The following is a 21936-nucleotide window of genomic DNA, read 5'->3' on the forward strand; positions in this document are numbered from 1 at the left end:
GTGTTTTCCAGGATTTTCCAGGTGGTTCAAGGACTTGACATGCCCATGACCTTCCCCAGATCATAACCCACTGCTGTGCACATTTTCAGCCCAATCCGACCTGCACTGTGGGCGTGCATAAAAGACACACATACGGACGTCGGACACACATACAGACGGACAACTTCAACTTTATTAAATAGATATTAATGTTCACATTAAGAATTCACCCCAAAGCAATTATATTAATGTATTTGTGGGCTGTGCTGATAAGAGCGAGGCTACTACACGAGGCAATGTCCGTGGCGAAATGAGTGCCAAAACACTGGACGAAGTGATTGCCAAAGTCACGCCTACTTCCGGGTTAGGCATACGAACCAAGGAATTTCATCTGAAATTTATTTTTCCATAGACATTTCATGAAACTGAGGGAGGACCACCGCTCAACCCGGCAACGTCTTGGTTGAGGTGCTGGAGAAACTACTACAGAATCCACAATGAAAGAAGGGCTTCCCGCACACTTAAATTTGCACTAAAATTCACATATATTGTGAGCTTTCGGTCAGCAAGACCTTCATCAGAGCATACAGAACAATCAATAGCCGCTTTCACACACAGATCGCGCAAAATTGCAGTTCAGAAGGCCCGCAAAGCCGGCAGCCTCGCCACAGAAATTGCTTTCACACACAGCCAAGCAGCACCGCCACATTCCCGTCCTCGGCTGTGCTTTCAGGCGACAGCCACCGCTCCCGGATTGAAAGGCGAGCGGAAGTATTTCCACCCAGCTCCTCCTAGCCCAAATTAATATTTTCATAGGTTAGTGTAGCCTAGGCTACTGTATGATGAACAAATTCATTCAACAACCAAACATCGCTGATGTATGCCAGCCAACAAGGTGCAGCTGCGCTCGTTAAGGATCAAACTGATCAAACGATGTGCAGCTGCGGTCATTAAGGATCATCAAACTGATAAAACACGAAAGTGTTGTCCACATGCAGCATGGTAACAAGGCTTTCAATATTCATCTGATCGACTTTGTGGATCACAGACGCACCATCATGTAGCCTATTAGGTAGGCTACAAGGCTACTTGTATTCTTATCTTTTGGTTCCAGTTTGTTGTAAAGCAAATTATTCCCATCAAGTAGCCTAATTAGGGGCCGTTCTGAAAGACGACGCCCGCATATCAAACAGCTGCAGTCTGCATAACGTTTGTCGGGGGAATAGTAGCCTATAGACTATTGTGTTGCCTTGAAGGCATTTGTTTAATTTTTACTAACTTCATCTTTAAATAATTATAATAATTTTTAGTTGAAAATGAGAAGTGAATAATTAAAATACTTTACAGTTGAGAACTATTTTGGGAGATCTATTTTAGTTTGAAATCGCATTTTATTTTTGTAAAGCATGACATCACTTCCTGTTTAGTCTCTTCCTGTTGAGCTCCACATGGTCCTGTAGAGAGAAAAAGAATGCTCTGAACACAATCTGACACAAACCGCTTGCATCCTACATCAGGCATCGTGAAGCAATGTCGTAAGTTCATTTATCGACTTTAAACATGTTGGACATGATATATTTTCAATTATTTAGTCAAAAGTGACGTTTGTTAAGTTGTTTAGAAACTGTTTGTTTACAGTTGGGTATGGCTAATGCTAATGCCAGTGGCATGTTGAATGCTATCTACAATGCAAGATAACAATGTACAATGTAAAACACGGACACTGAATGTTTTTTGTATTGTTTTTATTTATAGTTTTCACCATACAACGTGTTAATCAAGAAGAGTGACAAGTAAACGGTCAAACTTACTTACGGCTCTGTCTTCATTGACTCTGGTTTAACTGAGTGTTTAGTCAGAGTTTCGACGCTCTGCACGAGAACATTACAGTGAAAAGACAGCATTCGATGTTCTGAAGTGGGCAAGATGTCAACCAGCAAGATGTCAGCCAGCAAGACGTCAACCACCAAGAAGTCTGTAGCCAGTACTAGGAGCAGCAAGACAGCATCGTCATCGGGAAGTGCAGCCCGCGCACGAGCTAAAGCAGAAGCCGCCATAGTAAGAGTGTCATATGCTAGCCAAGAGGCTAAACTGAAAATGGAAAAGGCTGCCAGAGAAGCAGAACGGATCACAAGAGATGCTCAAAATCAGCTGGAAACAGTAAGGATAGACGCAGAGTTGGAAGTGCTAATGCTACGACGAGAAGCTGATGTGGCCGTAGTGGAGGCTCAAGTGATGGAAAACGCTGATGCAATTCATACAGTAATTGAAAGCGGAAAATCTGAAGAGAGGACCAAAATGGAACGAACCAGTGAATATGTCCAATCTCAAAATGCCCTTCAGACTCGCTCTCCCTCCCCACACATGGCAGCCCAACCTGTTGCTTCGCCATTCCATGATGATTCACACGACAGCTTCATAACATGGCGTCCACCTGTGGAAGATATTTCACAATTACACACAATCAACAAGCCAAAGTCTGAAAATGCTGATCCAACGATGTACGTACCTGCACCAAATTCACCTGATCCAACTAGAGTTGAGACAAAGTCTAATGTCAGAAAAACATTCCCCACCCTAAACATAGATGCTCAGTCATATGCGCCCCGACATATTCCTCCAGTTAGCACGTCACCACTGGCGGAGCCTTTGGCACAATATTTGGCACGGCGAGACCTTGTAAATTCAGGACTGTACCAATTTGATGATAAGCCAGAGAATTATCGTGCATGGTACTCTTCATTCTTTAGCGCAGCTGGTGAAGTTGGCCTCACAGCAACCCAAGAATTGGACCTCATGACTAAATGGCTGGGAAAGGAATCTGGCCAGCAGGTGAAACGTATACGCTCAGTGCATGTCAACAACCCCAATTTGGCTTTACACAAAGCGTGGGAGAGGCTACGTGAGTGCTATGCTGCCCCCGAAATCATTGAGCAGTCACTGTTTCAGCGGTTGGACAGTTTTCCTAGGATTCAAGCCAAGGATCATTCCAAATTACGTGAACTAGGGGATTTGCTTATGGAGATCCAAGGCGCTAAAGAAGACGGATATCTCAGTGGACTGTCGTACCTGGACACTTCTCGTGGCATCGGCCCAATCGTAGACAAGCTACCATATGGACTTCAGGACAAGTGGATGTCTTCTGGGTCACAATACAAAGGAGAGCACCATGGTCGCTTCCCTCCCTTTGAGTATTTTTGCAACTTCGTGTGCTATGAGGCAAAGAAGCGAAACGACCCTAGCTTCATGTATCAAAGCAGCACCACAACATCCACAAAACCACCAGACAAATCCTTTGTGAGGAACTTTAACACCAACAAACCCATTTCAGTGCACAAAACAGATGTTTCTACAACCAACGATGATCCTAACAGGAACTGCCCGTTACACAATAAACCCCATCCTCTTAAAAGATGCAGAACATTCAGAAACAAACTCCTCGATGACAGAAAGGCCTTCCTCAAGGAGAGAGGAATATGTTTCAAATGCTGTTCTTCAACCTCCCACTTTGCCAAAGACTGCAAGTCCTCTCTAAAGTGCACTGAATGTGACAGTACCAATCATGATGCGGCCATGCATCCTGGCCCATTACCTCAAACTGTCAAGGCTCCTCCACCATCACAAGGGAACGGCGGGGAGGAAGAAGATCATTCTAACACGGCTGTCGTTAGAACAAGCTGCACAGAAGTGTGCGGTCCTGGTCAGTGGAGCTGTTCATGCTCAAAGATCTGTCTCGCGAAGATATACCCCAAGGGTTCCATGGACATGGCCATCAAAGCCTATGTAATTCTGGACGATCAGAGCAATCGCTCATTAGCAAGACCAGAGTTCTTCGAGCTGTTCGGTGTAGAGAGCGAACCATTCTCATACCATCTCAAAACTTGCTCTGGCATCGTAGAAACATGTGGTAAGAAGGCAGAGGGATTCCAGATTGAGTCACTGGACGGCAAAGTTCTCATCTCTCTCCCACCACTCATTGAGTGTCATGAGATACCAGACAATCGGTCTGAGATTCCAACACCGAGCTCAGTTCTACACCAGCCGCATCTCCATCACATTGCCAAGCATATCCCAGAACTGGACCCGAAAGCAGAAATACTCGTGCTACTCGGAAGAGACGTCCTAAGGGCACACAAGGTCAGGCAGCAAGTCAACGGACCACATGACGCCCCTTTTGCCCAACGTCTGGATCTGGGCTGGGTAGTAATTGGAGAGGTGTGCCTGGGCAATGTACATAAGCCGACATTGACAGTCAACACGTTCAAGACCAACGTGCTGGACAGTGGTCGCCATACAATTTTTCAACCCTGCACAAGCTTCATCCATGTCAAGGAGACGCAGAGCTTTAACAGGCCTGGCAAAGCACCTGAGAGGATGCTAGGGCAGACAGTTTTCAACCGGACTGAGCATGACAACAAACCTGCTCCATCAATGGAAGATACCATCTTCTTAAAGATAATGGACACAAACGTCTACAGAGACGACGCAAACAGTTGGGTCGCTCCATTACCGTTCAGAGAACCACGCCAGCCGTTGCCGAATAACAAAGGGCAGGTACTCACCCGGTTTGCATCTCTGCAACGAACCCTGAAAAGAAAACCGGAGATGCAGGAACAGTATGTGGTATTCATGGAGAAGATCTTTGCTAACGGACATGCCGAGATAGCGCCACCACTGAGAGAAAATGAGGAGTGCTGGTATCTCCCAACGTTTGGGGTCTACCACCCGAAAAAACCCAATCAAATCAGAGTGGTCTTTGATTCAAGTGCCCAGCACTCCGGTGTCTCACTCAATGACGTGCTCCTCACAGGCCCCGATCTCAATAACTCCCTCCTGGGTGTCCTGCTACGCTTCCGGAAAGAGAAAGTTGCAATCCTGGCGGACATCCAGCAGATGTTCCATTGTTTCTTGGTGCGTGAAGACCATCGCAACTTCCTCCGGTTTTTATGGCACAAGGACAATGACATCAACAAGGAAGTTATTGAATACCGGATGAAGGTCCACGTCTTTGGCAACGGGCCATCTCCTGCTGTGGTCATCTATGGGCTGCGAAGAGCCATCAGGGAAGGTGCACAGGAGCATGGTGCTGATACTGTCAAGTTTGTGGAGAGGCACTTCTATGTTGATGATGGCCTGGTGTCCCTACCAGATGAAGCCGAAGCAATCGACCTGCTCCAACGAACACAGGCTTCACTTGCTGAATCAAATCTCCGCTTGCACAAGTTCGTGTCAAACTGTCAAGCAGTCACAGAGGCTTTCCCACCTGAAGATTGTGCCCCAGTAATCAAGGACCTAGATCTGAGTGGAGAAACAGCACCCACACAACGGAGCTTGGGTCTGCTGTGGGAAATCACATCCGACACATTCACCTACTCCGCATCTACCATGAACAAACCATTCACCCGACGTGGAGTCCTCTCCACTGTCAACAGTGTTTTTGATCCCCTGGGTTTGCTGGCACCCGTCACGATCCAGGGCAGAGCCCTCCTCAGGGAACTTACATCTGAACAGTCAGACTGGGACACACCCCTCCCGGAAGACAAACTGAGTAGATGGGAGGCTTGGAGGGATTCGCTCCAAGACCTAAAACAGCTTCATGTTCCACGTACGTACACAGTAACCTCACTCACTAAAGCAGCACGCACAGAATTGTGTGTGTTTGCAGATGCTTCAACCAAGGCCATTGGTGCTGTGGCGTACCTGAAAACAGTTCAGGAAGATGGGCAAGTCGAAGTAGGATTCGTTATGAGCAAAACAAAGCTAGCACCCCTCTCCGAGCCTACCATCCCAAGGCTTGAGCTGTGCGCTGCCGTCTTGGCAGTAGAGATGGCAGATCTCCTACAGGATGAGCTGGACCTTGAGTTGGAAAGAACGAAATTCTACACGGACAGCAAAGTAGTGCTCGGCTATATTTGTAACGAATCAAAACGATTCTACACATACGTCCACAATAGAGTTCAACGTATCCGACAGTCGTCAAAGTCTGAACAATGGCACTATGTATGTACAGAAGAAAACCCTGCAGACCATGCGTCAAGATCCTTACCTGCATCCCGCTTGGCACTGACCTCTTGGTTCACTGGACCCTCCTTCCTGCGTCAGCCACCTGCAGAGGAAACACGTACACATGAGACGTTCGAGCTACTTGAACCTGGAAATGACTCAGAAATTCGACCACAGGTACACACCTGTGCTACTCACCTGGAACCAATACTTACCTCTGAGCGCTTCCAACGCTTCTCCACCTTCGCTTCCCTGGTAAGAGGAGTAGCATTGCTCGTCCACATGGCAAGATCCTACAAACATTCAAACCACAACAGCAAATGCAAAGGCTGGCACAGATGTGACGTACCTCGTACTCCAGGCGAATTGGCACAAGCAAAGAATGTTATCCTCAAAGCAACACAAGAGGCAGCCTTTGCAAAAGAACTTTCAGCCCTCCGAGCCAACAAAGCAATATCCAAAAACAGCCCCTTGCAGAAACTCAGTCCAATCTTGGAGGACAACTCCATCTGCGTTGGAGGCCGACTAACGCATTCAGAACTTGCAACTGCAGAAAAGAACCCAATACTTCTACCCAAGGATAGCCACATCTCCCTACTGCTCACACGACATCACCATGAGCAGGTGAAACACCAAGGTCGTCACCTGACGGAAGGAGCGATCAGGGCAGCAGGATTGTGGATCTTGGGAGGCAAGACGCTGATCAACTCAGTACTCCATAAATGCATAACCTGCCGCAAGCTGCGTGGGAAGCTGGAAGAACAGCGCATGGCAGACCTGCCACCTGAACGTCTCAAAACCTGCCCTCCATTTACGTATGTGGGGCTTGATGTGTTTGGGCCCTGGTTTGTCACAACTAGACGCACAAGAGGAGGACAGGCGAACAGCAAACGGTGGGCCATCATGTTCACCTGTATGAGTTCGAGGGCTGTGCATATCGAAGTCATCGAGGCTATGGACTCCTCCAGCTGCATAAACGCTCTCAGGCGCTTCTTCGCACTCAGAGGCCCTGCGACACAGCTCCGATCCGATTGCGGTACTAACTTTATTGGAGCGTGCAAGGAACTTGGGATGGACAAAACGGTACAGAGATACCTCAGCGAGCAGGGATGCAGCTGGGAGTTTAACCCGCCACACGCCTCTCACCAGGGAGGCTCTTGGGAACGCATGATCGGTATTGCCCGAAGAATCCTTGATTCAATGTTTCTACAGCACAACACTCGCCTAACCCATGAAGTGCTTTGCACACTAATGGCAGAGGTCACAGCCATTATAAATGCACGACCACTCCTACCTGTGTCTGCAGACCCGGAAAAACCCTTCATACTCTCACCCTCAATGCTCCTTACGCAGAAGTCAGGAGTTCCACCTCCACCCGGGGAATTCTCGGACAAAGACCTGTACACAAAGCAATGGAGACAAGTTCAGGCCCTTGCAAACCAGTTCTGGACCCGCTGGAGCCGTGAATACTTACCTTCCTTGCAGCAGAGACAGAAGTGGACAGTGCCTCACAGAAACCTTCAAGTTGGGGATCTAGTTCTGCTCAGGGACAAGCAGACCGCCCGCAACTGCTGGCCCATGGCCAGGATCACCGCCACATTCCCTGGAAAGGATGGACTTGTAAGAAAGGTTGAGGTGAAGACCACCGACCAAGGCAGTGTGAGAACCTTTCTTAGACCAATTGTAGAAGTTGTTCTACTTCTGCCCAAAGACTGATCTAGAGACTAATGTTCTGGATTTGCACAAGTTCTAGTGACCTCACATAGGTCAGGCGGGGAGTGTGTTGCCTTGAAGGCATTTGTTTAATTTTTACTAACTTCATCTTTAAATAATTATAATAATTTTTAGTTGAAAATGAGAAGTGAATAATTAAAATACTTTACAGTTGAGAACTATTTTGGGAGATCTATTTTAGTTTGAAATCGCATTTTATTTTTGTAAAGCATGACATCACTTCCTGTTTAGTCTCTTCCTGTTGAGCTCCACATGGTCCTGTAGAGAGAAAAAGAATGCTCTGAACACAATCTGACACAAACCGCTTGCATCCTACATCAGGCATCGTGAAGCAATGTCGTAAGTTCATTTATCGACTTTAAACATGTTGGACATGATATATTTTCAATTATTTAGTCAAAAGTGACGTTTGTTAAGTTGTTTAGAAACTGTTTGTTTACAGTTGGGTATGGCTAATGCTAATGCCAGTGGCATGTTGAATGCTATCTACAATGCAAGATAACAATGTACAATGTAAAACACGGACACTGAATGTTTTTTGTATTGTTTTTATTTACAGTTTTCACCATACAACGTGTTAATCAAGAAGAGTGACAAGTAAACGGTCAAACTTACTTACGGCTCTGTCTTCATTGACTCTGGTTTAACTGAGTGTTTAGTCAGAGTTTCGACGCTCTGCACGAGAACATTACAACTATAAATGCACATGACTACTATAAGTAGTATAAATATAGTTAGTATAAGTAGTTCTTGTTTTTGTAAGGGAATGCACAGAGCTGTTTTCCAGAGGGAATATCCTCAGACGAACTCGCCACAGACAGCTATAGTCCTCTAAAGCTTATTATTATATCCGTTAATTTTACCTACTAATGTCAACATCGTTTGACCCTGCAGTCATGATTGTATAGGCTACTTTTTTTACTTTCACTCATGCACTTTCTTGCTGCATGAGGTGATTTCCCCTGTAATTTTTTTATTTTTTTATCGCACCATTCCGGCTTGCTGCTCTCCTACGCTTTCAAGTGAAGGCGGGTTGCCTGGTAACCCGGCGCTGTGACTAGGTCGACTGGCGGAACGAAAGGCGTACAACAATTAGCCACCAACCCGCGTTCACAACTTTCACATTCGAGGCGCGGATCCTATTTTCCATGCATTTTGCGGCTTTCAAGGCCGGTGTGAAAGCGGCTAATGACAGGCAGGCTAAGAACATGTCACTCCTGATCTAATCATCAGCAGTATGCAGAACACCTGTGCACACTCAGCTAGAAGCAACACCTTCTGGGGATTGTAGTTTTCCAGGTGTAGGCTGTGAGTCCTACTGAAGGGACCTACCAAACTATCTGAAAAAAAAGGGTGACACAAAGAATACAGAAAAACAGAAAAACAATCACAAAGCATATTACAGTAAAGTACCACAAAAACAAATATCACAGGTATAAGAAATACCTTCAAATTTTTATCAAAGTAAGATCAAAAATAGAGCAGGGAGCTGTGGGAGGTTTTCAGGCTGCAGCCGTCATTGTCATAGACCTGCTCTACACAGAAAAGAAGAGCGAACAGACAAGAGCAGAGAACATCCTGATCTACAGCATAACACTCATATCAAAATCTTCATTAAGACCAGTGGGTTCTAAAGCATTTAAAGTATCAATCCAGAAAAGCTCTCTTTGGCATAATCTCCTATCTATATCTCCCCCTCTCGGCAGCACTCTATGATGTGATCAGTGATGGTCACACGAGCAATTGTGATGTGGTCAGTGATGCCATCACTGATGCGAAGTTGAGCAATTGTGCGCTGCGCATGCCCAATAGAGTATGCAAGTCCACGCAGCGGGCGAGCTGCAGGGCGGGCGATAGCAAGCCCGCATATCAGGTGGGCCTAGGAATCGAGATTTCTAGTATTTTCTTTAGATTTTGTCTGAGTGGAATTTCATAGTCTCTCTCTCTCTCTCTCTGCAGGTTTTGTCTCTGAAGAGTAAGAACCTGGTGGGCGTCACTCTGACCAACTGTGGAATTACAGACTTGGTGCTCAAAGACTGCCCGAAGATGATGTTTGTTCATGGTAGGGTGTGTGTGTGTGTGTGTGTGTGTGTGACCATGTGCGATATATATATATATAGATATATATAGATATATATCTATATATATAGATATATATATAGATACATAGATACCGTAAATTCCGGACTATAAGCCGATATATTTTTTCCCGTTTTTTGGGCTTTTTTGGCCCCTGCGGCTTATATAACGGTGCGGCTTATCTATGGATTTTTTCCAAAAAAAAAAAAAAAAAAAAAAAAATCTCTCTTTTTTAGCACTCTTTCTAACTATAAAGCCACTTCTGTTTTAATTTCCTCTCTTGCCCTCTTTTCACCACACTGTATGACACTGTATGACACTGTATGACACTGTGTGCACTGTAAATAACAACACAGGTGGTGTTGTGTTATGTTGTTTTGTTGAAATGTTAATAAATGGGAGCATTACATATGGTAATTAAACATTAAAACACAAAAAAAAAAAAAAAAATACCATTAAAACACCCGCGGCTTATAGTCCGGTGCGGCTTATATAAGAAAAAAATAGTCAACTTTGAAGGTGCGGCTTATACACCGGTGCGGCTTATAGTCCGGAATTTACGGTAGATGGATAGATGGATACTTTATTGATCCCCTTGGGGAAATTCGGGTGTCCAGCAGCTCATACAGTCTGATATAAACATATAAAAACACAGATTAAAATGGCAAGACACATTAGAAGAGAGGAATAAAGTATACACAGGGGTTAAAAAACCAAGATTATCTTAAAATGAGGTACTTAAAAACTAAAAAAAACTTTTTAGAGAAAAATAGTTACAAATAATTGATCTGGTAAAAAAAAGTGCAAATAAAAATAATAATAAAAGGTCCAGTAGTGTAGTAAAAAAAATATGAAAAAATGTCACTAGTTCCAGCTCCCGTTATTGCACAGAGTCCACGCATGTAGTGTAATTAATTGCACCAGAGTCCAGTCAGGACATGAGGCCCTGCCACTGGCAGAGTTGTACAGTCTGATGGCTGTGGGGACAAAGGACCTCCGGAAGCGTTAATAATAATAATAATAATAATGCATTTTATTTATGGGCGCCTTTCAAAACACTCAAGGACACCTTACACAAGCAGCAAGTTACAAGACAATCAACAATCGCCTCACAGCTCGAAGGTCGTGGGTTCGATTCCCACCTGGGGACGAGGTGAACGCTGAAGGAATGCGTGCCCGTCCGCATGTCCTCGAGTGCCCACCGCCCGGGTGGGGTCGGCAAAAGGGCCTTTCTGTGTGGAGTTTGCATGTTCTCCCCGTGCCTCCCGGGGGTTTCCTTCATATAGGAACCCCCTTCACAAAAACATGCAATATCCTGGTTGCTAATGTGGTTCCTCCTCTGGTCGTTAAGGGCGCCTGTTCAGAGGGAGGGGAACTGGTTGGAATAGCGTGAACCTCCCACGTGCTATGTCCTACCAGTGAAGCTTCCTCTGTCAGGTGAAAAGAAGCGGCTGACTGACTGCCCATGTCTCGGAGGAAGCATGGAGCCAGTCTCGGCTCTCCCCAGATCGGCAGAGGATGGAGTAGCAACCAGGATTGAGAAATCAAATGAGCACTAATGGGGGGGGGGGAAAGACAATCAACAATAATTCAAGATATAAATTAAAAACAACAATTAGGTAAAATAATTGTCACACAGAATAGGCCAGTTTTCAGACTGGATTTGAAGTTGAGAGAGAGTCAATGTTTCGGATGTCCTGTGGGAGGGAGTTCCAGAGACGGGGGGCAGAGTGGCTGAAGGCTTTTCCTGCTTCAGCACTGAACCAGAGATTTTCATCTGCCATTTATTTTCCCATACACATTTCGTAAAATGCTTATAAAAAGTTTTACTGGTTCAAACCAAACGGTACAGATATATTTAGAAACAGGGGAGATCGCATAACATCTCACTGGGACCAAAACATAAAAAATGCGTGTTTAAAGAAAATATTTTTTTGATGTTTTGTTTTTTTTGGTCGGAGTGAAATGTTCTATGGTCTCTCTGAACCGTTTGGTTCGACAAAGTAAGACGGTATGCTAGTGTTTGGACTGAGAGAGCCTGGTGACGCGAGGTTTGGACAGGAACATCAGCAGCAGATCCATTCACAGCGCTAGCTGGCTTTAACTGAAACTACACATGCGCGAGCAGGAACTGCACAGAGCTCTGCCATTGGCTCTGAAATTTGCCCGCCCCACAAAAGTTCATCCTATCCAAATGTGGAGTGGGCGGATTCAAAAGCCTGAAAACTCCCCGCCCTTTTTTGAAAAACTGACTAAATCTGTTTGAATCTGTTGAGTATCTCTTTAAATGTCACCTGACAGCTCAGTAATCCGCTCTGCCACTGTGTTGGCTGAAAGGCTGATGTTGCTGAAGTGACTTTTTCTCTGGACAGACGATATTTGCAACCTGCAGCATGCAGTCTTTTAGAAATGTGCCTTTAGTAAACAGCTTCCCCGCTTTGCCGATCATCTCACTCACCACGTAACTTGCTTCAACTGCTGCACCAGCCTCCTTTCTGCCCTTCTGGAAGAGATGTTGTTGTATTGACAGCTCTTTCTTTAGCTGTGCAGCACGTTTGTCCCTCTCATCTCCCCGGTACTTTGCTACTGCTCTACATGTTTAGTTGAATAATGTCGCTTCAGGTTATATTCTTTTAGTACGGCGATTTTCTCTTTGCAAATGAGGCAGGCGGCATTCCCTTTGAACTCGACGAAAAAACAATCACTCTCCCACTTCTCCAGAATCAGAATCAGAAAGACTGTCTGTGCTCGTCATCAACCTTTCTTTTGCCTTTTGACAGCGACATGTTCACTTCTCAACAAAAGACAACATTTTATCGTGCAAATGTTTTTCACTCAGGTGAGCCCAATCACCTGCAAATGAGGTGGATTTTACATGCAGTGATGATCCCGCTGGCCTGGAGTGTGAAGCCGTGTTGCCAGATACTGCTGACAGTTCCCAGCACAAATAGTTTAAAAGCATGCTCTGTGTTTTACAACAAGCGGAGGTGCGGGCCTGATTTCACTATAACTTCATATCAAGTGGCGGGCCGTATGAAATCGTTTTAGGGGCCGTGAGTTTGAGACCCCTGATCTAAAGTAAAATTAACTGAAAACTGACATTCCTAGACTGAAACATGCGCTTGTTAACACATTCACTGCCAGCTGTTTTTTTTTTTACTGTAGGTAGCTTCTGCCAGAGGGGTTTTTTGAGGATTCTGGCTCATCTTTCAAGACCTGAGGATTATTTTCTGCTAAGATTTTGTGAACACAAAATATCTAAAAAGAACTAATAGAATGTGTGCTTTCTCTGTCTAAAAGAGTTAGTTTGTAGAGTTAGTAGTTATGTAGGCATTAGCACTTGAATACAGCATGGTTTCAGCGTCTGAAAATTTAAGCTGAGATAAATAGCTTTTTGTGAAATTCGATAGAACAGTCACTTTAACCATTCATTTTTGGCATCAGTAAGACGTCAGACATCTAAACAATAGTTTTGAACAGTAATTTCCTCCATAACAGCAGGAAACACCCCTCTCCTTCAAACTCCTCCCTCCGTGTGTGTTCTTCTTGGCTGCAGCGGGCGTGTCACAAGCTCGTTTCTGTTGCTGCTGTAACCTCGCGTCACCAGGCTCACTGCTTTGCTGCTGCTCCTGTCTGCTGGCGGCCGCTGGGCAAGTCTGGATGGGCTCGCCCGTTTCTTGGAGTTTCGGTTGAGAGCTTTGATGAAGCTTTTGCGATTCTGGTCTTATTTATGCTGCGTGTTTCAAAGTGTGTTCCACCCGTAATCTATTATGCAAATTTGCAATCCCTCACCGCCAGCAATCAGCGCGAAAGCGAAAGCGTTTTCGCCAATCCATTCTACAGTATGAGAATGGTTTCATCGCGCGTTCCCCTGCAGTTTTGGCTCTGCTTTTTCTAGTCTGGGAGAGCACTGTCGCCACTTAGTGGGTCGGTGGAATGGGTTGTACACGTTCGGTGGCTCCAATATTTATATAAGAGATGTAAAAGGGTTAGATGCACATCCCACGGTCAAAAAAAAATATATTTTTTTTTTGACGTATTAACACGTCATTGGCAGTCAACCGTTGGATTTTTTTTGACGTATTAACACGTCATTGGCAGTGAACGTGTTAACATGTCATGTTTTATGCAACGCTAAAATTTGTTCTGAAATCCGTTGCTCTGTTTTGTCAGATGAGTGTTTTACAACTACTAAATGTACTAGCTAAACCGGAGATAGCCTGTGTTGCTAGCTGCTAGTTAGCTGCTGTAACCTATGTAATCAGTGATGGGCAAACTACTTGGAAAATGTAGTAAGCTAAGCTATCAGTTACTCTCGATTAAATATAGCTAAACTACATTGAAGCTATCCCCAGAGAAATGTAGCAAGCTAAGCTACGAGCAACATGGCAAAAGCAGCTTGCTACATCAAAGCTACTTTTTTCTCACATTGAATCAACTTCATGTCAAAGAACAACTTTCCACCAAACAAATAGGCAGGCAAAAAAAAAATCTCATTTTGATTGTTTATTATATTATAAAAGACACTGAAACTCTCACTGGCACAATATTCAAAAACAGACAATAAAACCTGAACATCTTCTGAATCTTCTGAACATCACTGCCAGTGGCTCCCTCTGGCTCTGCCATCTTTCAAAGTTTGTTGCTGATGTGACTTCATCAGCACATGACATATTTTGCCCTTCCCTTAACCAATCGTCAGTCTTCATTGCCTAAACCCAACCCAATCAGAGGCAGAGTAGTGCCGGGTCTTGCTGCAAGAGAGGCAAGGATGCTAAAAAGCAAGGATGAGACAACAACACTTGTTGTCTGTCATAATGGAACTGGAAGTGCTTTATTGGCTATACAGGCACACTTGACATATGCAATGTCTCCTCCTGTTTAATCCAAACCGCAACAGAAATCTCCACTGCGTGCTTTGCTCGTGGATTTTCTCTGGTGAGTAGCTTGTAGCTTTTGCGGGAAGCTACAAGCTACTTGGGTCTATAAATAGCTTAGCTACTGGGTTCAAAAGTAGTGAACCTACCACCAAGCTACTGAGAAATGTAGTTAAGCTAGGTAGCTTCGCTACTGCCCAACACTGTATGTAACATAAACATTATCTTGCACAGCAACTGCCTCGCTCTATGTGCAGGTCCCCAAGAGGGACTATTTTATATACATGTTGTGATATATGCTCATTATATCACAGCTAAAGGTGTTTGAAGCATGACCTTAGCTGTGATATGAGCATATATCATGACCTGATATACATATACTGTACATATGACTGTATTTTATGTTGTTACATTTTACTATATCTACTGTCTCTCTTTGCAGCCACTCGGTGCAGAGTGTTGAAGCAGCTGAGAGTGGAGAATGCTTCCATAGTCAATAGGTTTGACTATGCCCAGTGTAAGAAGCTGGACATGGAGCAGGTCCTTCACCAGATCCTCAGCATGCCTCCAGAGAGAAACCGTATCATCTACATGAGGCCCATGCACCAGGTTAGTGATTTCACTTTATTATGCCTCCGCTGGCGATAGGCATTATGGTTTTGGGTTGTCTGTACGTACGTATGTACGTACGTCCGCCCGTATGTCCGTCCCACGTTCGTTAACGCAATATCTGAGGAACGCCTTGCGAGACTTAACGAGCCAGTTACATGGCGTTGCATTCTTAGACATTGCCGTTTGCTTTTATTTGGTATGTTACATACAATTGGCTAAATTATTAGTTAATTCAGAGTTCGATGATATTGGAGAAGCCATCCATTTTATTTTATTTTATTTTTAGCCGGAAGTTTTGATACGGCCACACAACCGGGTCAAATGGGCGTGGCTACATAAGGTGAATAGGAAGAGAAAGTTTAGAATTGGCCGCCATGTTTTTTCTACGCTTCAAACCGTGGAAGACAGCCCACAATGGGCAATGCGTTGTTCATCCAATCAGGTGCAGCAAGGAACAAACATCGAGCCCTCCCACAAGTGTACAATTTTGTGGACGCGGGGCGTGCGTGAAAACACACGGGATGGTGTAAGATGATAATGAATCTGAGATGCTGCTATCTACACATGCAGCAGGTTAGTGATATGCTGCTATCTACACATGCAGCAGGTTAGTGATATGCTGCTATCTACACATGCAGCAGGTTAGTGATATGCTGCTATCTACACATGCAGCAGGTTAGTGATATGCTGCTATCTACACTGGCCCAGGTAAAGCCTCGAGAATAGACCGTATAAAGAGTGTGTGATGTCACCTATTGGTTTGATCTCCTGTTTTGAAGCATCTTGGTTGTCCCACAGCGAAACCAGGGGTTTCGCACAGAGCCGCAGCTCCGCTTGCTAATGGTTCGTGATCGGCGAGCTGCACGATCACTGGACATGTGACCTGTCAATCACGCCCAAAACATAGGGCCCTATCTTCGTACAGGCGATATCCCCTATTAGCGCTTGCGCACCTGTTTGCGCGTGCCTTAATGCAGGCAAGATAACAGTCCGCCTTGCACATTTGTCCAGGTGGTATGCCGAATTTTGCACCCCCGCCCAGCAGCAAAAAAAAGCATCCCCACCTCACGGGAGCATAATTGTAATGATTTATACAGAAACATAACTGTTTAAAAATGATATAATTGTTTGGGTAGACGTGACCTCCCTGTTTTTAAGTTAAAACAGCCCCAACATCTTGTGAGGAGGATGTCATACTCGCGGGGAGCATAATCGATCACAACAACGGGCAAGTGCAGATTAGAGGCGTGCCAAATCATTTATGCACGGCACAAACGGGATTTGGGTGGTGTTAACCACCAGAATTATTCACGGGTCTCGCCTGGCAATGCCTGGGCGTTACATCAATCAGATTCCCGTCTCGCAGTCCATGTAATACTATTTGCGTGAGGCATGCTACTTACTACTCCTTACTACTTAATACTTCTCCCCATGCTTAATTTGGATAGGTGTAGGCCTATTGACTGTATATATTATCCCTATCTCATAACGACACCATCACATCATATACCTTAAAAACATCTGAGTTTTGATGCAATTCGGGTTATTTTGTTGTAGTGTTGCGCGATCTTGACCACAGTCAGATCGTCCAATTGCCACCCTTTGACATCGCCAATGCACGATGTCATTGCCCTCTCAACCCCCCCCCTCCTTCCCGTGGTCAGACAGTGTGTGTGTGTGTGTGTGTGTGTGTGTGTGTGTGTGTGTGTGTGTGCGGGCGGGCGTGTGCGCGGTGGACACTGATGGGCAGCAGAAAGAGCAGAGAGATGTGTGACGCAGCTGTGAGTGTGTGTTGAACTTGTCCAGACTATTTGTCAGTGAATAAATGCTACTAGCCTACTGTAGGCTATATTTAAACATGTTTTTGATGTCCGCAATGAGCCTCGTTAATAATATCTAATCACTAGCCTGTTTGTGATTCACAAGCCTGCTTGTCGTTTTTTATTCGCTTTTTAGCTTGTCTCTTTTTTCTTTTTCCTCCGCATCTCCGCGGATCAATCTCCACAAACAAATCTCACAGCAGTTTAAATATAGCAAGCATGTCAAATATAACTCTACACACTATAGCAAGATCTTCTAAACATATCGGCTACACTTCCCTGCATCTCATACTGAGATTAGATTGGTAAAAAGTTTGGACAGACTGGATTGTTTTTTCATCCTCCCTCATGACAGGTAGGAAGATTAATTACAGCCTCTGACGGTCAGCGGCGCAAAACTACGGTATGACAAAGTTTTATTCATCGTCATTGTGCCTGCCTACGTTTACATAACGTTACTCCTATGGAGCTGAGCACAGAGTAGCCTAGTTTTGCATGCCAGGCGGCGCGGCATGTGGAGAATGAAAAAAACCCCGAGATGAGACGGATCAAAGGACGACAATGACAACAGATTTGTCATTAAATATTTTAATAACAAGGCTCATTGCAGACATCAGAAGCATGTTTAAATAAACAGTAGTACTAGCATTTATTCACTAATAGTCTGAAGAACACACACTCAGTCACACCGCTGTGTCACAGGTCAGGCAGCAGCCACACGCGGGGGGGCGGGGCTGATCGAGATCGCCTAGGGAAAATCAGTCGTCATTGAGCCATTGAGTCGGCAATATACGATCCGATCGCCAATCGCCACAACCCTATTTTGTTGACTGGGGTGGGACAATAGAAACGTGTTTGCAGCGGGTAAACGGCGGAGACAAGAGAAAAGATTGGAGGATTTACAGTGGACTCAATTAAAACTCGACTCGTGCCGAGGCTTGTGCCAGATCGGCTGTGATGCCAACGACCCTCCGGGTTATAGCAGGTGACGGTGAATAGCGTATTGCAAGTAGGCTACAATGTACAAGTTTTCTCAATTCATTTACCCATAGTTGATTTAATTTAATTCCAGTGTGCAATAACTGCAATTTCACACATACTGTACATTCTATTTTATTTTATTTTATTCTATTGCATTTTATTGTATTGACTGTTTTACGTTTAGGGAGATACTGTGTGATATTGTGTTATGCTATGTTGTGTTATGTGGACATTTCATGCCTGAGTGCGAGCAACTGTAACTTGTCCCAATTTCCCCCCGGGGATCATTAAAGTCTTTCTGATTCTAATTCTGATTCTGATAACCCCTCCTTGCGATGTGATAAAAGTTTCTCAGTAAATTATAGTTGATTGCCTCGCTGAATAATCTGCTGGTTATCCAATTTTAGCAGCACAATTTGAAGTCCTGGCGTGGAACGTCCTTGCGTAATGACGTTTCTGCGCAGCGCAGAGATTATGGTGCGCGATCAAGCGCAGCAGTGTTTTTGCGCCTAAAAAGTGGTTTTCAAAGCTCTTAGTGCAAAGTAATTGCGCGCTGCTGACGATAGGATAATGCCATCTATCCCCACATTTTAGCACTGAAACGCCTGCTTTGGCATGTGGTATGCCTATGCCCAGTACAATTATAACAGGCATGCGCTTGTGCCCGCCCCCCAATTTGCATTGTCCATGGCGTTAAATGAGCGCAAATGCTAAATTACCACTTTTGGGAAGATAGGGCCCATAGTCTTTATCTTTATTGTTTATTTGACAGTGACAATGCACAATATATTGCACCAGAAATAGCTAACAGCCAATTTGCATCTATAGTCCCTGGGTGGGAGTAGGCGGTGGCACAAAAAACAGTATTACAGTATTCTTTTCGGTCGTCTATTTCAATGTTTCCCAAAGTCTGGGTCGGAACCCACAGGTGGGTTGCAGGAGGTTTTATTTGGGTCACCAAATACATTTGTCTTTTTATTTAAAATGTGCATATTGTTTTACTGAGAGGAAATAACTTAACTACGCCTAAATGCATTTATTTGGTCTCATATATAAAGTATTTGACGTGTATATGTCAATAACATGTGCACAAAACAAGGTTATGATCAAACATATATCTCTTCGAAATGGCTGGTTTACCTATTCAAGGTCATATAAGGTGATGTGGAAATGGTAGTCAAAATTGTTTCATTTATCCACAAATTTGGGACCTACTGTACATTGAGAATTGGGTCACGGTGGTTTGTCATTTTTAAAAAGTGGGTCCCCAGAAAAAAAGTTTGGTTATTTTACTCTAAATGGATGAGTTTTATAAAAATTCACCCCCCGTGTTATGAAAGGTGAAATTAGCTCTAGAAACCAACAACTACAACAACTACTTTTTTGAACCAGGCTGTAAACATGTTATTCTGCTTCACACAAGAGTTGTCAGGAACTTACAGTAACCTACAGAGTGAGCCTATTGTGTTAGCTCCGCCCTCCCTGTGTCACCACAGACACCAAGTTCATAAATGCTGCAATACTGAAAATGCAAAGGCATCAATCAATCATCATTGTGTTAACTCACATAGATAGATGTGACTTGACACTTATCTAGATGAAATCTTATCGATTAAAACTTTAAAGGGAGGCTTTGCCGATTATCAACCCACTTTGTATCATTATAATCTCGTTAATATAAGCAGATGGGCAGTGTTTACCTTGTCTATATGTTTTCCACATGGAGAAATCCTCTGCCTCTGCCTGCAGAAACTTCGCCCCCGCCAGCTGCAAGTCATTAAGGCTTGTTAAGGTTCTGGATGTGATTCTCTGTGGATGTGCGCATACAGAAAAAATAAACCATAACAGCCGCCCTCAAAGCCGCCTCAAGCAACATCTGTTCCCTTCCATGTCCAGAATGAGGCGTAACGCGTCAGAATGAGGTGTAACGTGTCAGAATGAGGTGTAACGTGTCAGAATGAGGTGTAACGTGTCAGAATGAGGTGTAACGTGTCAGAATGAGGTGTAACGTGTCAGAATGAGGTGTAACGTGTTAGAATGAGGTGTAACGTGTCAGAATGAGGTGTAACGTGTCAGAATGAGGTGTAACGTGTCAGAATGAGGCGTAACGCGTCAGAATGAGGTGTAACGTGTCAGAATGAGGTGTAACGTGTCATTTTGATACCAAAGTGCCTGGAATAAAGTGCAGAGCTTTCAGTGCAGGAAAACATGAAGACAAGATAAAGACTTTCCATCTGCATATTACTGATACATATATATATATATATATATATATATATATATATATATATATATATATATTAATGATACATTAATCATTAATGGTACAAAGTGGGTTGAAAATCGGTAAAGCCTTCCTTTAATTCCTTGTGCAGTGTTTGCTAATACAATAGCTGATGTGAAGTAAGCTAGGTTTCAAATTAAGCAATAAACCCCAATAGGCCATGGTTTACAATCATTTTACAACGGCTAAGAGGTGTTGGAAAATCATTGTAAACCACAGCCTCACACAATTCCGTGAAAACCCGTCTATATAATGTCCATGGCCAGCATGTACAGTATACATGTATAATGCTGGCCCTTGGAACCCTGTAGAGTACCACAGGAATGAGTCCAGGAATAGCACTTCGGTTCGTAAGGGGAAAACTTTATGGGAGTGGAAATGTATGTTCAGCAGGATAATCTTCACAAATGTGCACCACTTTTATGACTTTTGAAAAGTAAATGTGTTTTTTTCTTTCAATGTGATTTTCAGAAAATGTTTAAAAAGTCATAAAAGTGCTCCTCGTTTGTGAAGATTATCCTGCTGAACACAAATTTCCACTCCCATAAGCTTGTGTTAACCACAGACCTTATTTCATGGATTTAATCGAAATCCTATAGCCTTTTCCCGTTAAGAACCAGCATGGCAGCCATTTCTAGTTGAGCCTACAAAAATACATCATCCCTGCGGTACTCTTACATCCAATATGACAGGAGAAAGGTCCATTCTGCCGTATGACAGTACAGTGTATACACTGCCACACATTATGCTCACCGTATCTCTGGGAAGCATTTCAGTATGGAGCTCATTAATTATGTGCTAAATGTCAAATGAATGCATCATTAATTCTGTCTCCCCTCACCTTTTTTTCCTAGATTGATTCTCTAGCTTTGGAGCGTCAGCTGTTCCAGGGTCCCTATCCCTATCACATTGCTATAGTGCACGAGTTCAGTAACCCTCCAAACATACGCAACAAGGTCCGCATTCGCAGCTGGATGGACACCATAGCCAACATCAGCCAGTGAGTACTAACACAGATAGGCCAGTCATTACATGAAAAAATCACCTAACCCTGAACAAATTGATACAAAATGGATTCTGGTACTAAAAATCTAGGAAAATCTGACTTCAGGAAAGGGGTCATTTTCAAGATGGTGGATGCCAGGAGCTTAAAATGGCTATATCTAAATTACTATTCAACCTGGGTGGTTTTGGTGTCTACCGCACACCTAGCAGTTGATTATCCCGCTTATACCATGGTAATATACTGCGCTCGATGCTTAGGCTCATCAGTGATGTCACACGTGTGTGTGTGTGTGTGCCCCATTATGAGATCAGTGATGACATCATAAGTGTGTGTGTGTGTGTGTGTGTGTGTGTGTGTGTGTGTGTGTGTGTGTGTGTGTGTGTGCCCCCTATGACATCACTGCTCACTCTTGTCACAATGTCTCCTTGTGTGTGTGTAACATCACTGATCAGTCTTGTCACAATGCCTCCTTGTGTGTGTGTGTGTGTGTGTGTGTGTGTGTGTGTGTGTGTGTGTCTGTGTGCCCCCTTATGACATCATTTTGACATCATCATTGATGAC

At 44.1% G+C, this 21936-nt stretch overlaps 1 protein-coding gene across 1 annotated transcript in view; it reads left to right on the plus strand.

The window, feature by feature from the left end:
• The window catches only part of fbxo38 (F-box protein 38), a gene marked incomplete at its 5' end in the record, with an annotated part of 165926 nt that overhangs the window by 130796 nt on the left and 13194 nt on the right, over positions 1 to 21936 (plus strand). Inside the window, 3 exons of the mRNA XM_083652523.1 lie at positions 9676 to 9778; positions 15115 to 15281; positions 21224 to 21369. Of these exons, the coding sequence (XP_083508649.1) occupies positions 9676 to 9778; positions 15115 to 15281; positions 21224 to 21369 (416 nt within the window). The remainder of the gene's footprint in view (positions 1 to 9675; positions 9779 to 15114; positions 15282 to 21223; positions 21370 to 21936) is intronic.

This window comes from Poromitra crassiceps, assembly GCF_964638095.1.
Source record: "Poromitra crassiceps genome assembly, chromosome: 15".
NCBI classification, from domain to species: Eukaryota; Metazoa; Chordata; class Actinopteri; order Beryciformes; family Melamphaidae; genus Poromitra; species Poromitra crassiceps.